A 20137-nucleotide genomic window follows, 5' to 3' on the forward strand; every position below is an offset into this window, starting at 1 on the left:
TGACAATAAAAATCGTCACTCATCCTAACCACTAAAGATTTATGCGAGAAATCTTTGGTTGTTAGCCTATAAATCGTTAGTTGATACAAAAAAGTGGCTAGTCGTTAGCGACTAGGCGATTTTTTGATAGATTTTGTCAAAAGGGCTATAGTTATTTACAGGAGGTAATGCATCTTGATGGGTTATTTACAGGGCTTCTTCAGGTCGATGTTTGGTTGGTAGATCAGGATTGAAGCTGTTCCTCCTTCGGGCCTCTGGGTGCATACTCTGACAGTAACTGAGTGGTCCTTGAAGCATTTGATGATGGATTGCTTCACTATTGGCCACTCTAGTTTATCTGAGCCACACCCTAGTCTTAGTACCGCTATCTTTTTGATCTTGAGTTTAGCAGCAAGTGCTTTCATTGTTGTTACAAAGTCCTTGATTGATGGCTTATCATTGTACTGTTCTTTGGTGATGGTGTGAATGATGTAATTTCCATATTTTTTGAGAGTGTCCTGGTTGCCAACGGCTTGTTTGAACAGGAGTGCAATGCTCTTGGACATCCTGAAGTCTCTGCTGACCCAATGGGCCAAGGCAAACCGTGCGCATTGTCTCATTAGATCATCCTCTAATTCCTCCAGGGTGAAGATCCCATTTGATTTGGTCTCTATCTTTCCCTAGTTGGAGTGTTGGATTTTCTTTTCTAGTTCCTTCTCAGCTTGTTTGAGAACTTTCTCTACCCCAGCCAGTGTTATTTGGCCCAACTGTAGGTAATCACTGTAGGGCAGTAGGCGACTCACAGTGGCCTGCCCAATTGGGTGGCAGAATCTCTCTTTTATCCCTCTTACTAGGAACGATCAGAAGTGTTGGTTGCTGGTCAGACCAAGCGGTTGCCTACATGTAGCATATGAAGGGGCTACCTACACGGTATATTCACTTTTCCTGAAACGAGCCTTGTTTTGGAAATTCAGGGCTGCCAATGTTAAACATTTTAATTTTTTCAATTTCAAAATTTTTCAAAACTGATTAGCAATTAGGATACAGGACATCAAGACGATCAAAAAATGTTATTCATACTTTTTGCCTAACTCTAGAACTGAAGGGGCTTCGTAAATTTGGAAAAATTAATTTTACCTTGAGAAATTAAATGAAGGACAGTACATTTTTTCAAATTTACGAAGCCCCTTCAGTTCTAGAGTTAGGCAAAAAGTAAGTACTGCATTGTGGGTTGGTATACGTGATATGAAAATATCAGAGAGTAGGGATAGCCCAGTTTACCATCAGTGATCAACACTGATCCATTGCCTTGTCAACTATGTTACATGCCACATTTTGGTTTTTGATATCAGCAAAGTGTTTACCAAGGACCGATTGTGGACTAATAGGATTTTGCCTGCATGTAATTGTAAAGTACCGGGTACGTGTTAGACTATACTTTTATAGGTGCCACGTTATCGTTCGAATGGAGAAGAAATTTTTATATGTGTATTATGTTGTTCTTATTACCCTTCAAGTTCTGTGCAGGGATTGAAAGTGTGGATGATTTAAGAATATTATATAAGTTTGAGAAATGTAATTAAAGCCTCCAGGAGCTCCAATTTTCAAAATTCAAAAAATTGTGAAATGAGTATAGAAATCTGTATTTTTGAGGAGACTGATTTCAATTTTTATCCGCAATTTTACCATTAACTGATCCATAATTGAGTCCCTAGTAGAGAAGTTCAATATATTCGAAATTTCAAAAATTGTGACAAGGGTATGGAAATTTTTCAAAAGCGCTAATTACAATTCTCCAACTTGATTTAACACGCTGGCCCCGAATCAAGTTCTTGAAGGGGGCGTCAATTTTCAAAATTTCAAAAATGATCACATGAGTATACAAATTTGGGAGTTTATCTCCTAATCATTTTCAACCGCCCGCAACAGTTGCACTTCATTTCAAGTTAAACTCATTTCAACAACTGCTCCAATTTCACGTGAAAAATTCTACCATTGAGAATCACGTTATCAGATTTTAAACCTCATCATGAAAAAAAAAAGCGAAAGAGAAGTCTGTTTAACAGTTGAAGTTTTCGCGTAGGAGTTCACAAAGCAGTATAGAGAAGAGGATAACTAAACGTATAAATTAATGAGGCAAAGTAAAAAACATTGTCTTAATAATAATGTCCGATAGCGACGATAATTATGGTAAAATGTACGAGCTAGAAAGTTGGCAAAATGGTTTAATCCTTTTCGAAAAAAAAAATGTTAACCTTTATCGTAATTAGAAAAGAGGCGAAGTGTTTCAATAGCAAAGATAAAAAAAAAGACTGCGTGCACCTAGAATAACGAACGACCTCGATAATACATATCGTAGGTTAGGTATATCCTTTTATAAGCGTTAATTTCACTCGTGATTTTTCGTTCGTTTGGGAGTTGATTGTGAAATTCATTGGAGTCGTTAAGCGCAGTACGATTGGTGTAATTTATTTGGTTCATATCGTGAAGAAAATTCATTTAGCGGCTAACACTCTCGACGAGGGTTAAACTCTAATGAGCTCGTATTTTTATTTACACCCGTCCGCCCCCTGGCACTTCCGCTTACATTATTTTATAAATGAAAAATTTATGAAAAGCGCGTTCAACTCGGTGCAGTGTGAAGCCTCCAACACCTTAGGTAAAACTCGAGGCGTAAAGTTCTCTCCTTTTTTTTTTTTTTTTTGATATTTCAATTAAGTTTTATTCCTTGTACTTTTTCAAGTTACACTTCAAACCTTGCTTGGTGTAATTTTTGGCGAATTGTTTGCTCACGCATATAGGGGGATACGCGTCGATGAATTTACGTCCAAGTGTTCCTGTAACGCCTCCTTCTTTCTCCTTCAGCTAACCCTCTTACTCTGTAGGTAAATCGTAAGTTGGTTTGTTTACACATTTATACGATTTGATGGTGGTACAGATAAATGTAAGGCTTGGGTTCGAGACTACCAATCGACCAAATTGCCAGTAATTGTAAAGTACCGGGCACGTGTTAGACTGTACTTTTATAGTTAGGTGCCACGTTATCGTTCGGATGGAGAATTTTTATAACTTTTTTTTTTTGGTCCCTATACTGCGTAATGATATGCTTTTCGGTGAGTATTTTTCCATAAAGGAGAAATTTTTATATTATGTTGTTCTTATTACCTTTCAAGACATTCTGAGCAGGGATTGAAAGTGTAGAGAATTACGTAAGAATATAAGCTTGAAAAATGTTCAACAGGGAGTAGGGTACATTCTTCTAGTCTTTAGAAAAACTGAAAAACTGCAAATTCAGGGTCCGAGAATTGACTTTTTACACGTGGTGACTTATTTGGAGAGGGGATCAAGGGTCTCAAAATTTTTGAAAACAGCAAGCATTCGCCATTCACCAAATGAAATATTTTTTGACTGAAGAAAATACATCAATTTGGTACAAGGTTAGGGTTCCAGGGTCCTGAAATAGGTGTCTAATTTTGAACCGGGAACAGAAGGAGTGCTGAACAGCGGGGGTGTCTCAAACCCACCCGCTCTAACAGAAAAATTTAGATGAAAAGTTACGAATTTTTGAAAGGATGCCTCAAAGCCCCCCTCCTCTAACAGAAAAATTTAGTTGAAAAGTTAGGAATTTTTAGGAAAAATTAGGTGAATTGGAAAAAATGGGGAAATATATAACGACCGTTTTACTCGCTTCGCCTTAGTAAGGCTTTCAAATGGTATTTTTGTCTAGTTTATACTGTAAAAAATGAGGGAAAATATGAGTCAAGTTCTGCTTTATTTTTTAATGAGATTTTTTGACTAATTTTTGTGAAATAGCCGCCACCTCTCATTAAATCAGCGATCCACGACTTAAATGAAACCAGATTCAGACTCGGGGACCTCTAATTAGTCTAAAACGACCTTTTACTCGATATTTTCGAAGCTAAAAAAATTCAAAAAATTCAAAAGGGAGCCTCTTTGAAGACTATAAAGATAGATCAATTAAAAATCCAGACAAACAGGAAACACAGGTCAATGACCTTAGGAGACCAAACAGGAACCCAGACGGTCTTCTGGAGCTATACAAACAGGCTAATGACCCGAAGGAAGCCGGATGGTTTTGAGAAGCCAGACAGGCAAGTCAATGACCCTAGGAGGCCGGACAGGAAGCCAGACAGATGAATCAATGACATTGGAAGGTCAGACTGGAAGCCAGACAGACGGGTCAATAACCTTAGGAAACCAGTCATGAAACTAGACAGCCTTTAGAAACTATATAGATAGGTTAATGACCTGCGAGGAAGTCATACAGACGGGTCAATGACCTTGGAAGGTCAGACAGGAGGCCAGACAGACGAATCAATAACCTTGGAAGGCCAGACGGAAAGCCAGACAGACGGGTCAATGACCTTGGAAGGCCAGACAGACGGGTCAATGATCATAGGAGACCAGACAGTAAGCACGACGACCTTCAGGTCAATTACCAGTGGAGGTCAGACAGGAACCCAGGCAGCCTTCAGAAGCCATACAGACAGTTCAATGACCTTGGAAGGCCACGCAGGGAGCCGGACGACCTCCAGAAGCCTGACAGACGGGTCAATGACCTTGGAAGTCTACACAAGAAGTCAGAAGGCCTTCAAGAGCCAGACAGACGGGTCAGTGGCCTCCTCCAGAAATCAAATGGCCTAATGAAGACAATTTGGGATCCAATTTTCGAAAACATTGATAAAATCTGTACAAAGGTTAAAACCTATATTGTTTTAAAAATTGAAAAAATTTTCAAAATGCGATCTCAACTTTCCAAGGGATCCAATGATCCCTAAATTTAGGTCAGCATTTCAACGAAAAAAATAGTACGTCACATCACATATCGATCGTTACTAATTCGAAGGCAACGAATTCAAATATCGAGTCATTTTTTTCATCTAATTCCTCTAACATCCCCCCTCGCTCCCTCGAAATTTCGTGTGACGTTGTTTTACAGGTTTTTGAGGGCACTGTGGTCGAATATTTACTTACTTTTAGATATCACATCTTGGTACCCCTCCAGCATCCCCTCTATTTCCAAAGAAAAATTGATATACGTTTGTAATGGTTCATTACTTCAAACTAACTATCTGAACTTTCATTTTCAACCTTGAACTTGGACCTTTGCAAGTTCACTCTCATTATAACCATGTTTCATGGCTCAAACTCGTAGGATAACATTTTGAAAATTTTTCCGACTTTTTCTTTTAAAAAAAAATCTCATTTTGGGCTTAAATAGCACTTGAATTTAAACACCTACAACGAGAATGAAAAATGAAGCCATTTTCGCGCGCAAATTATCACCTTTTTTTATTTCCTCTTTCATCGTAATTATTCTAATTTGGCGAATAAGCTTTTAAATAAAACGGAAATTACGAAAGGAAACATTTATATTAAAAGGAGTCCGAAACTGAAGAAGAAGGAAAAAGAAAAAGTACGAAATCTCCATTAATAAGGGAAATCAATTAAACTAATGATACCGGTCTCGATGTTGTTTTTTATTAGTGGCCAATAAAATAAGCCATTAGAAAGGTAGGTATAATGTCGAGTGAGCGAGCGAGCGAGCGCGAAACAGCGAGACAGGACAGAAAGAAACCAGGCGCAACGCACAGACGACCGAAATGGCAAATTGAGATAGGCCTTTTTGGCTTATTAGAGGTCTGGCAGCAGATACGGTGCAATGAAAAATAATACTACAAGGCTGGAATTAGGAGCAGCTGGGGATACCAGGGGAGGAAAAAATGACAACCTGCAATGAGGATAACATTAACGACAACCATGTCAGGAAAAAATTTTGTTTAAGATTTCGTAGACAATCTGTGAAACTGTCGTTTTGAAAATAAGTTGCCATGGCGACAATGGCGGTTGACGTTAACGACAATAATAAAAGCTGTGAATATTGGTCTCCAGACTCTCGTTACCGTAGAAAGAGGGCATTTTCAGGCGGAAAACAAATTATACTTTGCGCGCTATCAACTTCCTTAATAAACACCTTATTAGATGATACTAAATACGATTTTAGTTTTATTAGGTAAATTTTATTTCCCCTCTCGTCGCGTGCTGCTTTTATTTTACCCTTATTGTTCGAGGTGTTATTAAATTTCCAGCGAGATTTTCGCATCCTATACACAGACCTAACTATACGGGATACTCTCTCGATGCGAATTACCACGCGTGGATCCGGTCGCCTTTGTCTTTTTTTTTCATCCAACTTTTGTATATTTTTTGCACAACCGCTTGCGAAATTATTTATTACTTTAATTTTATATCTGTAACGTTAATCGGCTTGATTAACTATTAGGGTAACTTTCTATATTTTTTTCTCCTTTTCCACTTTTTTTTTTTTTTTTCGAACGCCATTACAACCAGACGAGTAGGGAAAAAAGCTTACGTTAACGGAACCTGCCCCTAAAATAGGTATACGCAAATCAGACATCGAATTTACACCATAATGATCGAGCCAATTAAAATTTATGTGATGGTTTAAATCCCCATTCGACGGCGCGCCGAGCAACGATAAATCGCCCCTTATCCGCGTTCGCGTCATAAAATTAAATCTGCCAAGCCAGCTCGACTCTCTCTCTTATAGCTCAATTTTCTCCCTAACGAAATTTCATCCGGTGTTCTTTCGCGAGAAATTGTTTTATACACTAATAGGCTTTTAGCTGCGTTCTATTGCACCTTGTAAACTTTATATTAGCTTTCGTACGAGCCAGAATATCGTACGTATTGAAAGATGGAATTTTTAATTCAATTTGTCTAATTAACCTTAAGGCTTAACACTCGACTTGATTTTCTCATCAGTTACGAGTACATGTAGGTTTATATTGAATTTGATGATGGACCGAAACGTTTAACTTGATCGTTTTCTTAGTAATTGGGAACAGAGTTGTGGGGTGTATCGGAAATTGAGCTCGGACGTGAATGATTAAGAAAAGCATATTTTTGAAAGCTTTTTCTTTTCTTTTTGAAGATTTCTAGTTGCTTAAAGCTGGACTATCTGATTGCCAAAGCGTGTTATTCGGAGTCAGAAGGAGATGAGCTCGTATCAAACTCTCTAATAAGGCACTTTTGCAATAGCGGTTTTTCGGAACTATACGATAGGAGATAAGTATGGTTTCCAAATCATGTTAGGTCCATGAACTTCCAACATTCAAATTCTACAGGGTGTTCAGCCATTCCAAGAAATTGTTTTCCTTTATTTTTCCATGCTGAAACATTCCCCAATTTTTTCGCCAGATTTTCTCAATTATTTATTCCAGACTCCCCCCTCCCCCCGGCCAGTATTTTTCGTGCTAATTAGCCAAATGTGGTTCAACAAATTTTTGAAGGTGGAAGGTGAAGTTGAAGAACTAAAAAATATTGAATAATTTTAAATGTTCAAAAACGATGCTTTTATACTTGACAAAAAAATTTGAATTGTTCTATGTATTACAAGGTTGGTAGTTGGTACTGAAATTAAAAATCAGAAATTCGCAATTTTTTGTGATATTTTTCGTGTAATTTTTGGCGTATAAAATTGAAAAAAAAAATACAGAACATTGTCGATTTTGCCGTTGCAAATTGAGAGCGAAATCATCAGAATATTTACAATTTGTTAGGTACAAAAAAATTGTAATTTCTTTATAATCTCTACCATTGTTGTTAATCAGCGTTCCAAGGTATCTGAATTGGTATACATTTTCAATTTCTTGAGTTCCAATGTTGATTTTGACCTCTTTATTGTCTCCTTTTGTGAATCTCATAACCTTGGTCTTGCCTGCATTTATTTTCATTCTGTATTTTAATCCAGCACTGATGATTCATCGATCATCTTCTGCATCTGCGCTTCTGTCCCAGCAAGGATCATTTTGTCATCTGCGTAACTTATTTTGTTTATTCTCTTGCCATTGATCTTGAACCCCATTTTTTCAATTAGTGCTTCTCTCATTATTTCTTCTGCGTACATGTTGAACAATCTAGGTGAGAGGGGGCATCTTTGCCTCACACCTCTCTTTATACCACATCCGTTTTCCCAGTACCCAGTTCCAATCTTGATGTTTGCGCTCTGCTCCCAGTACAGGTTTATTGATAATTTGCAGGTCTTTGTCATCAATATTGTATTTTTTTCAGGATCTCCAACATCCTCTCATGGTTGACTCGATCAAATGCTTTCTCATAATCGACAAAGCAAAGAATGATTTCCCTGTTTACATTCAGTGCTCTTTGAATGATCACTTTCAGCAGGGCGATTGCATCTCTCAACCCTTTTTTCACTACAAAGCTATATTGTGTTTTGCTTAGATTTTCATCTATTTTCATTTCAATTCTGGCATTTATGATGGTGAGTAGTAGCTTCAGTGCATGGCTCATTAACAGGCTTTGTGGTTTCTGGCTCATCTCTTCACCGCGTTCCTCAGCTCCCACATTTCAATTTGTGGTGCCATCTCTGTGGATGAAACTTCCATTTCAGCCGGACATGTGTCAACTACATACAGTGGCGTAGCCAAGGGGGGCGAAGGGGGCCATGCCCCCCTTGCGAGCGAAAATTTGTAAGAAAACATGCAAAAATGGACGTTTTTTCGTTGTTTGCAGCGGTGGCAGCCTTTGTATAGCAGGTGTAGCGAGCTGCTACACCCAGAAGAAGTTCGCTACACCCAGAAAAACAGCTCGCTACACCCAAAAAAAATTCGCTACTCCCAGAAAAAAATCACCCTCTAATTTTATATTGTTATAATTCAAGTTTTTAGCCATAACAATTTGTTTTGTTCGTTTTTTGCTAGTCGACTACCTACACAGACTCAATTTTTGTGGTAAAAGTTGATAAACAGTGAAAAAGTATCTCTTTTTCTGTTCTTATTTAATCAGTTTAAACCTCAAAAATTTTTGCTACACCCAGAAAAAATAAACACTTTTTTCTTTCAACCAATCCCAGTTTCGCTACACCCAGGCAAAATCTAGGCTGCCACCGCTGGTTGTTTGGACCAATTTTTTCTAAAAATTTTCGCTCTCGCTTCGCTCGAGCAGTAATTTTGCCTTCATTTTCATGAAATCACCACACATCACACTAGATTTCCAGAAAATTACCCCTGATTTCGATTTTTCATGGCTAAAAATCTGGTTTTGGCCCCTCCTTGAGAAAATCCTGGCTACGCCACTGACTACATACACTTCTTGTACATATGTAGTTGATCCAGACCTCTTCTGTTTCTTAATTGTTAACACGATACCTTCCGTCTTTTCTACGCATATATGCTATTCCACTTCTCCTTTTCTTGTGGGAGTTATTTGGTTGTTTCTTAAATTTCTGAAGTTAATTTTTCATTCTTGAACATTTTTCAAGTTGGGACTTTCTGGCAGTTTTGGCTGGTTTCAAATAAAACAAAATTATTTTTAATGTGAGAAGTCAATTTTTCTGCTCTCTTAACTTCGGTTGGAGAAAGGAAAAGGAAAATGATCTGGCCCAAACGAAGCGAGAGCGATAGCTTTTGAAAATTTATATAATTTAAGAAGTGAATGGTTTTTGGTAATTTTTTGATTTTATCTGCTTATAAAATTAGATCTGGTGGCGGTGTATTTTTAGATCCTCTTTCATCTTTTTCTTTCCCAATTTGATCCGAGTTAAATTAAATACTTCAATTATTCTGAAAAATTGATTAAATCGTCATTTTCGTTGTTCAAATAACAAATCGAACAAACACATTTCCAAACAGTACAGGTATAATTTCATCTCACAAACCAACTTCGACACCTTCATAAATCACTCACCACATCAATCCTCCAAATTATAATCAAAATAAAATATAATCCGTAAAAAAAACTTTGGCCAACCCTGATTAAAGTTTCACGACGTTAAGATGGCAGCACAATATAAAGTCTTGAGTATTACTATGGGCTCTAAATTGAATAAAGTTCCGCCACGCGCTCTCGAGAAGAACCATTATAGCAGATATACACGTTCCATAAACACAACAAAGAAAGGGCGAGACGAGAGAAACACAGAGAAACAGAGAGAAAGTATAAATAAGACGAGGATACAGCGTGCGAAAGAAGGCGAGGAAAAGCAGCCGTAGCAGCGAACCTAGACTATGAGTAAAATGTTAATATACCGCAGTAAAAATTCTATTCGTAAAATATTATTTCAGGTGTAACAAAATAGTAAAATTTTAACTGCATAAATCACGCAACAAAAGCCCAAATGTCTGATGTATAGGTATACCAGCAGTAAAATGGAAACTTGAGATACCTTTTCTCTATAGTACAACGAAAGGAGCAGAATGGGGAGGGGGGAGGTAGCACGTAGGTGCGTAATTTACTAGGTAGACGTTCAAACCGCTATTTCGAAACATTATTCATCAAACAGTTAAATTAATTTTCCAAATAATACACATATATTTTTCATCGAGAAAACGCGAGCAGGGACAGGTTCTCCTCCGCAACGTATTTAAATGGAAATTACCTACCTTCTCGTTTAGGAGATTTTCGTTCGAGAAAAAAAAATTGGAAAAATTGCTCGGTAAAGTGTTTTTTTGCGAGATGATAGATATTTGAAGTCAACGAGGGCGAATTTGTCATCGCAGATAAGATGACGAATTTCAGCCTAAAAAATATATAAGTAGGTACTTATACGGTGGTGAAAAGCGGGTATAGTCGAATGTTTCGAAAGTTCTCGCTGAAAAACCGATGATTGGCTCTTTATAGATGGACACTTGAAATGCTGAAGAGACGCTTTTTTTATTCATTTTTTCGCATACCGAGTAGAATCTTAGAAATAAAATTTCGCAACCGATGGAAATAATTTTTTCGTGTTTTTTCAGGTTGCTGTTTCCTGACGTATTATACCAGAAAAGCCGCTTTAGATGCTCAAAATGCCTTACACAATATTAAAATATTACCAGGAGTAAGTACACGTAATTTTTTATACTTCAATTTCAAGGTCACTTCACTTATTGCAATTGAATATATGTAGAAAACTTAACGTATCGTTTTTGTAAATATTTGACATTATATCAATACAAGATCGAGGCCCCCGTGTACGTCTCATCATCGACATCGAGGTTACTGTGTAATTTCTTAAAAACTATTTGCCAAAAATATCCTCTACACGACGTAAAGTAAACTTTCACTCTGTATTTATAACATAAAAGGTCAATACGTCGACCGCACATCCCGTCCCATACACGTTTTCAAAATACTATTTTGTAATTAACAAATTTGCAGATTGCCATTTGTCAACGTTTAACCTAAAGCTAAACTAATACGCATTAATGCAGTGAAACTGCGTAAACTTCCGGAGGGAAATACGAGTAGTACAACGATACGATTTTCCGGTTGCATTTCACCTCTCTTTTATTGAGTTTTGCTTTTTTCACGTTTATAAGGCGCAATCCTAAGGGACTGCGTTTATACTTTAATGCGAAATCTGTTCCAAGACAACCAATTAGGGGAACGTTTCATGTACAGTCTCTGGTTACATCCCAATTTCAAATCCAAAAGCAAGACGAGAAAATAGAGAGAGAAAACAAAACGTATTCAAATTCGCAACAGAATGCCGATTGAGAATTCACTCGAGGTCGGTGATTCTGTAAAAAAAACAATTCTATGATTGATTCTTATTTTCTGAAGACGATGAAACAAAAAAAAAAATGCAACCAGGATAACGTGTTTTTTTAAAAAAAGAATTCCTTTTATAAAAATATGTGACTTTTTGGTTGCCCAGGCGCCGCCACTAAAAAATATGAAATCCAAAAAAATGTACATCTGCGACTCACAAGGGAACTACCTGAACCGGCAGAAACGAAAATGAACGAATCAAAGCTATATCGAAAGGGGACCACGTCAGGACCCCAAATCCAAAATTTCAAGTGCTAAAGTTGATTTCTCGATTTTTGGTGAATTTTTGAAAATTGAAAAATCCGAAAAATATCAATTATTACCAAAAATAGAAAATATTGATGAAAAATGGAATTTTCTCGGGAAGTGGCTCAGATAGTATCCCTAACTCATTTACGACTATCGAAATTCGTAAAACCTCAATTCCAGTCATTCTGGAGCCTCCAGAGATTTTTTATCATTTCTCCAGAAACTTGAAATTGCTGTGGAACGGCTAAAAATCAACTTTAGCACAAATAACTTTATTTGGGGCCTATGTGGGTTGCCTTTAACCGTTTTTTGCGGTTGTCGCAAAAATCGGCGTCTGCCGGTTCAGATGTGTATTTTTGACCACTGGAATAAAATGACAAAATTTGAAAATGTTAATGGATGCTCCAAAATAGTCGAAATGGAGGTTTCACCTATTTGGAACGTCGAAAATAGGTCAGAGCTCGATCTCGGGTAGGTAGCATCAAAAAAGATGAAATATTTGACATTTTCAAATTTTGTCATTTTTTCCAGTGGTCAAAAATACACATCTGAACCGGCAGACGCCGATTTTTGCGACAACCGCAAAAAACGGTTAAAGGCAACCCACATAGGCCCCAAATAAAGTGATTTGTGCTAAAGTTGATTTTTAGCCGTTCCACAGCAATTTCAAGTTTCTGGAGAAAAGATAAAAAATCACTGGAGGTTCCAGAATGGTCGAAATTGAGGTTTCACCTATTCGGAACGTCGAAAATAGGTCAGAGCTCGATTTCGGATGAGTAGCATTGTAAAACATGGAATATTTAACATTTTCAAATTTTGTCATTTTTTCCAGTGGTCAAAAATACACATCTGAACCGGCAGACGCCGATTTTTGCGACAACCGCAAAAAACGGTTAAAGGCAACCCACATAGGCCCCAAATAAAGTTATTTGTGCTAAAGTTGATTTTTAGCCGTTCCACAGCAATTTCAAGTTTCTGGAGAAATGATAAAAAATCTCTGGAGGCTCCAGAATGACTGGAATTGAGGTGGTTTTACGAATTTCGATAGTCGTAAATGAGTTAGGGATACCATCTGAGCCACTTCCCGAGAAAATTCCATTTTTCATCAATATTTTCTATTTTTGGTAATAATTGATATTTTTCGGATTTTTCAATTTTCAAAAATTCACCAAAAATCGAGAAATCAACTTTAGCACTTGAAATTTTGGATTTGGGGTCCTGAGGTGGTCCCCTTTCGATCTAGCTTTGATTCGTTCATTTTCGTTTCTGCCGGTTCAGGTAGTTCCCTTGTCAGCGTAGCTTACTGAGATTTTCTAATCAAAATGGAGAGGTTGGAAGTGCACTGATGGGTTTAGCCGCAAAATAAGTGAAAATTCGAATTCAGCACCTTTGAAAACCTTACAAAAGACATGTCACAAGTCATTTTCAATTTTTATGAATTTCGACCTATTTTTAGGGCACTGGTAGGGTCCAGAAGGGTTGGATTGAAAAACTAAGCCGATATTCGAATTCTACGTTGTCAAATTAGTAACAATCGATATGTCACTTGATTTTTGCAATTTTTTTGAATTTTGAGCTAATTTGGGGGGGGGCATTGTCTCCACGCCCTCCACTCAATGCATGTTAAGCACTCGATTTTGACAGATTTGATCAAAATTAGAACGATAATCAACTATTGTTTGAGAATTGAGAAAAAAATAACAATTGGGTCTCTTTTTTGCTCTATTTCAACATTCAAATATTCAAAATTGGAAGGTGGGGGCATCAAGGTCCTCGATGATGATCAAAATTTTGAAAATTGTAAAAATCGAATGACATATCGATTGTTACTGATTCGACAGCGCTGAGTCCAAATATATGCTTATTTTTTCAATCTGATCCTCCCTTCCCTCCCAAACAGTGCACTTAAAGGTAGTCCAAACATGAAAAAAAATTGTAAATCACGTGTGACATGTTGTTTGTTTGGGTTTCGAGGGCGTTGAATTCAAATATTCGCTCAGTTTTTTGATACAACCCATCAATGTCCTTGTATCACTTCAATTTTGAAAAAAAAAAATTGAACAAATTATAAAAATGAGATGTGCCAAGTCAATTTTTACTAATTCGAGGTCGCTGCAGAGTTCGAGTGTGTAATTAGTTTTCGAATGTAACCTCCCTGCTTCCCTCAGTCACTCACTTTTTTCGAAATGGGAGATTTAGATATTCAGCTTACCTTCGAAAACCCAATAAAAAAAATCGACGCAGTTTTTAATTTTTTGGAATTGTTTAGATGCTGTTGGCAAGGGAAAGGTATTTCAACCAATACAAAATTCAGCATTTTGAAATGAAAATTATGTTGTTCTCGTTTTCAAGATTTTTATAATTTTTTATGAAAGTAAAAAAAATTTACGAATTCTCCAAACAAGATCTGAAGACTTTCGTCAAACATCCTTGGCTGAAGTCTGACTGCCCTTATACTTGCTATGAACCTGGTTGATAGTGTTTGGAGGGGAAGAGAGGAATATTTCAGTAATTGATATTGCAGTTTTAAATAAAAATCTAAAAAAAAAGCATACCAGGAAATTAAAACTCTTTCTGTCCCTTTCTCAAATCAAACCCATCGACTCCATCGTACAGTCGAACAAAATTTCTCTTTTCATTATCAGCACATTCCACACGCCTCGAAAAAGCCCACATCATGAGCTAGCAATAAAAGTATTTGATATTCCTTCGTGCTAGCTTTACTTTGTCAAACATCCGAAAATTGGGAAAAAGGAGACAATATTACCAAACACACGCTCCAATCTACGGTTTTAATAAACGCAAGGTCTACGCAGTATCCACTTTTTTCCACACCTCTATAGCACCCGATTCTCGGCAACTTGCAAAAAATTAAGATTAAAACGAACGAAACAAGAAGGGAGAAAGAAAAGGCATAGCGGGAGTTTATATCACTGGTTCAAAATTGAAAATCAAGAGTAGGTAAAGTACGTACTAAGTTTCATATGCACGTGGCAACGTTCATATTCGACTCCTTATGTGTAAAGAAATAGGCAACCAACAAACTGCTACGTCGAATAAGTTGCCAATGCGATTATTAGGTGCATGTGTAAAATCACCCCAACGTATCTTGTACCTATACACATGTACATATGTAATGTAGCCATCTATCTACAATCTGAACCCCTCGTGGGAATGGAATCACAGCCTTTTTTTTCATGTTTCGAAAAATCTCATATTTTGCCTGAACGACTACGAAAAGAAATTCGATACCGATTTTACGGGTAAATTATACGTCAAACAGATACGTACCCTACCTATAAGTTGTGGGTACCCAACAATTTCCACTTTGTTCTAACGATGCGCCCACCACCTATTTATATTTACATCGAATATTTCAAATAATACATATTTGCTGATGATAGTTCAGATACGTACAATATGCTGGAAAATATACGATTTAATTTAATTCCTATTTTCAGCGAGAAGGAAATAAATGGGAGGGCAAAGGGAGATCCTTCGGGTTATGTACCTACCTCTACCTACATATTTTGCAAATAAAAATGATCAACATTCTTCAGTATATGGCAAAAGGTTGGCAAATACCGAAAATACATCGGTATGAGGTATACAAGGGGATAGTTTATGTTGCATATATTTATTATAAAATTCCTCACATAGGTACGTTTCAAATGATATCTCGATGTCTATACATAGTACGTATACATTCATCGAATATTATAACATACTAGGGGGCTACGCCCCCTGGCCGCTTCGCGGCCCAACCCCCATACTCGTTCCTCGGGCTTCGCCCTCGGAACTCGCTCTTGGGGGCTGCGCCCCCAAACCCCCCTTCGCTCACTCTCAGAAGAGGTTTGCTCCCAAGTACTTTTCCTTCAAAACTACATATATCTGCACTTCATTCATTTTCATACCACTTTCAACGACTTTCAGCACTTTGAACAATTTTTTTCAACCTCCAATACTTTTAATGAATTTTCAAGCAAACATTTTTGAAATTTTAGGTACTTAAAATTTTTACAATATTTCATTCATTTTTAAGTCATTTTCATAAATTTTGTTATTTTAGCTCGTTTTTTTAAAATTTTTGAACGTCTTTTCTGGCATTTTAAGCAATTTTGGATTTTGCAATGTTTAAGGGTAGGTATGTCAATAATACATAATTTTGTACATAAGTAAGTACATACATAAATACTGATATGCTTCGATTAAAACTTTGATTAAAATGATAGATGATAAATGCAAAAGCAAAGCACCGAAGATAGACGGATTAACATTTTATAACATTAGCAATAATATCTGTTTCTGTTGACAAATTCACGTTCGATCGAATTGCAAAATCATAATCCTCGCATTGTAAGAATTCCATTGTTGGAGGAGTGGGAGGTTTGTATGCGCGCGCATGTCGCGTGATCCTGTCTGGAATAACAACGACGTTGTACGTTGGTGGTTGTGCGTATGCTTGTGTGGGTGTGAATGTACACGCATCGTCCTAACGGTTTTTTGTTATAAAATGCCATAAAAATCGATCAAAATCGCACGATATAATAAACTTTTTGCTGATCTGTCTTCGCCATTATAATGAGCATGAATTTTCGAACATTTCCCTCGTTGACAGTACCCATCTAGCATTTTTAGTTTTCGAGATAATTTAATTCAATTGAATTCAAATTTGGATTCAAAATAGCTCAAAAACTAAAAACCCTGGACAGGTAATGTAATCGAGGGAAATGTTCAGATTTTAATGCTCTTTAAAATGAGATATTAACAACCTTCCTAGCTTTTTTCGTTCTTGATATATTTGAGAATAATCGAAAAAACGGCAAAAACAGCCCACTTCAACTCAAAATTTGGGCCCTTTAATTCCAAAATTTTTGCCCTCGCGTATTTTTCCTGTATTCTAGAGAAGTTAAGCTGTCGATTAAAAAAAAAATTAGCTCTCTAGGTGCCATAGATCGGGCTGGGAATTTTTTTCCGATTTTTCGAGTATTTTTCGGGTATTTTTTGGGTATTTATTTTTCTTGCAGCTGTATAGTATAGAAGCTATAGAGTGTACTTATTTTTGAATACTCTTTCAATCAGGTTGAAAATGCGCTCGCTAATTCTTTGGGGGAAAAATCTGAATGATTGTTATTTTTTATTTTAGACAATAAACAAGAATAAAATATTTAATTAATTAAGATAAATAACACATTTCGCATAACAATCGATCTACTTCTCTCGATAATGCTCGTATAGAAAATTTTTTCGTTTTTGATACAGGGTGAAGTAATGTGCTTTAAATAGGTGATTCTGGATTCGTGATTAGTTGATTTTTTTCAAAATTATCGATTTCTAATTTTATTTTTAATTTTTGATTTCAATTTTCAGGTTTATTTTCAGATTTTTTGGTTTTATGCGTAATTTCTGTTTTCGATTTAATTTTCAGAGTTTTGAATTTAAATTTCACTTCTTGATTTTATTTCCTATTTCCAAGTTTATTTTATGAATTTTCAGCAGTTTCGTTTTCGTTTTTTACTATATTATTTTATTTTCAAAAGTTTCGATTTCAATTTCATTTTCAGTTTTTTAAATTCATTTTCTGAATTTCTAATTTCTAATAGTTTTTTATTTCACTTCTGATTTTATGTTCCAAGACTTTCGATTAGTTTTCAGAGTTTTACATTTTGCTTCTCGAATTCATGGTATCTAACGGAATTTTGTTTTGAAAAATCACTACCTCTTCACTATTTTTTTTCACTACCTTGTTCCAACCAAATATTCAGAAAGCTCTCCACTCGGACCCCCCCCTCCTTACACACAAAAAATTAATAAAGTCAAATTTTTTACAGGAAATTTTTCAAAAAAATTGAAATTGGGAATAAAATTGTATAACAAAGTATTTTTTGGTTTCAATCAAAATTATTTAAAAACAAAAAAAAATACAAATGAAACGCATTAATGAATTTTTTCATTTTTTTACTACCTTTTTGACAAATTTTACTACTTTTTCACTATACTTTCACAACTCATTTTTAAAATCCTTACTTTTTCACTGCTTTCACCCTGTTAGATACCAAGGAATTTCTGATTTTACTGTCAGTTTCAATTTCAATTTCAATGTTTTCAATTTCACTGCCAGTTCTTGATTTTATTCGCAGAATATTGAATTTTACTTTCATTTTACGTTTAGAATTTTTAATTTTCATCTATTCTGTTTTCAATTCAATTTTCAGAATTTTTAATTTTGATCATATTAAGTATTTTCAGAATTTCAAATTTTAGTTTTCGATTTTATTCTCAAAGTTTTTCGTTTTATTTAGGCATAGAGATTTTAAATTTGTTTGATCAGAGTTTTCCCCTTTATTTTCAGAGTTTTTACGTTATACTTTCAGAGTAAGTTAACAAATTCTACTTTTATTTTGATTTCAATTTTTGATTAGGTACCTAATACCTAAGTATATTGTCTGAGATTTCGATTTAATCTTCAGCGTTTGATCCCATTTTCTAGATTTTTAATTCGGATCTCAGTTTTTGATTTCATATTTGATTTTGAATTTAATTTTCAGAGTCATCTTTCGATTTCATTTTCCGTTTTCGGTCTGACGTTCAGATTTTTCAATTTCTCCTTAGTTTTCGATTTTATTTTCAAAAATTTATTCTTCTCATTCTGAGTTTCTATTTTACTCTCAGTTTCTAATTTAATTTTCAACATTTCGATTTTGTGTACAACAGAATAGGTATAATATACCTACTTACGATACCAATTCCAATTTGTGATTATTGCCATAGTTTTCAATAATACTCGTATTTTCGTACTTTTCAATTTTATTTTCGAATTTTGATTTGTATTTCGAATTTTGATTTTATTTTCAGACTTTTCAGTTCCATTTTCGTTTTGTAATTTTATTATTAGAGTTTTCAGTTCGAATCTGTTTTCTACTGAATTTTCTGAATTTTCAGTTTCATTTTCAGTCCTCAATTTCATCAAGTATCAGTTTTCGATTCATTTTATTTTCAGTGTTCAATTTGATTTTCAATTTCTCTGCAGAGTTTTACTTTTCATTTTCAGATACATTTCACTTTCAAGTTTTTAATTTTGCTCTCATGTTTTTAATTTCATTTTCAACATTCCGATTTTGTGTTACAACAGAATAGGTAATCGTGTATATACCTACGATTCCAATTCTGATTTGTGATTACATATTGTCAGAGTTTTCGATAATACTCGTATTTTCGAACTTTTCGATTTCATTCCCAAATTTTGATTCTTTGTTTAGAATTTTTATTCATTTTTGGTTTCAATTTTATTTTCAAACTTCTCAGTTATTTATTTATCTATTTTTTTGATAATATCTTTAGAGTTTTCAGTTTGAATCTGTTTCCTATTGAATTTTCAGAATTTTCAGTTTCATTTTTAGCCCTCAATTTCATTATTAGTTTTCGATTTTATCTTCTGATTTTTCGTTTTTATTACATGTAGTTTCAGAGATGTTGACAAATATTTTCAGTTTTCTAAATTTTATTTTCATTTTTTAACTTATTCATCAGGAATAATCGTTGATGAATTTTTTCGAATAGGTATTACACATTTATGGAGTCCGGAATTGCAAGGAAAGACTCCCTTGTTAGTATTTATGCATTCAAAATTTCAAGGTAGGTAGGTAGGTACAGTAGATGAATAAATTTTCGAATGTTCCCATCATGTTAACGATCTTTTTGGTCGATTCTGCCAATTTTGTTCTCTTGAAGCGATCGTTTTTCCTTCATCCAAACTATAGGCAACTCATTCCACACAACTACATATGATTTTATCGATACACACTTGTCAATGGAGTTTGCAATGAACCAAAATTTGGTTCGAATGACTTCGTGGGTTTTTTCAAAAGTTTCCGGACTCAGTAAATGTGTAATATTCAAAAAAATCCACCAAAGATTATTTCTGATGAATAAATCTACATCAACGTCACCCAAATGAAAATTATTTATGAATACTTCAACTTGGTATCTTATCACATCCGAGACATAACACGACAGATTATACGACCAGTCGTAATATTTATCGAATAATTCCCTAACGTAGAACAAAAACTAACAATTTATCAGCATAGGAAACAAATCTGGTATTTGTTTCTCAGAATTATAAAAATATTCACTGTTGTCATATCCCTTTTCATACTTTACACATTTCCTATATGTTCAGAAATCATAATGATATTCTCCAGTTCAGTTCTCACCTTCTCCTCTCCTCTCCTCCAACTTCATTCATCAGTAAATTCTATACAAATCACCATTTCAAAGTGAAGTCGTATCTCTCATTGTATAAATATCTAGC

At 35.4% G+C, this 20137-nt stretch overlaps 1 protein-coding gene and 1 long non-coding RNA gene across 16 annotated transcripts in view; one reads left to right on the plus strand and one right to left on the minus strand.

Annotated features, from left to right (window-relative positions):
* The window catches only part of bru1 (bruno 1), a 323289-nt gene that overhangs the window by 176479 nt on the left and 126673 nt on the right, over positions 1-20137 (plus strand). For all 15 annotated transcript variants that reach the window (XM_065353887.1, XM_065353886.1, XM_065353892.1 and 12 more), the window contains exon 4: positions 10779-10861. In XM_065353887.1, the coding sequence (XP_065209959.1) occupies positions 10779-10861 (83 nt within the window). The remainder of the gene's footprint in view (positions 1-10778; positions 10862-20137) is intronic.
* The window catches only part of LOC135838319 (uncharacterized), a 57493-nt gene that overhangs the window by 21581 nt on the left and 15775 nt on the right, over positions 1-20137 (minus strand). The gene's annotated exons all lie outside the window — the stretch shown is intronic.

Source organism: Planococcus citri, chromosome 3, assembly GCF_950023065.1.
Source record: "Planococcus citri chromosome 3, ihPlaCitr1.1, whole genome shotgun sequence".
Lineage (NCBI taxonomy): Eukaryota > Metazoa > Arthropoda > Insecta > Hemiptera > Pseudococcidae > Planococcus > Planococcus citri.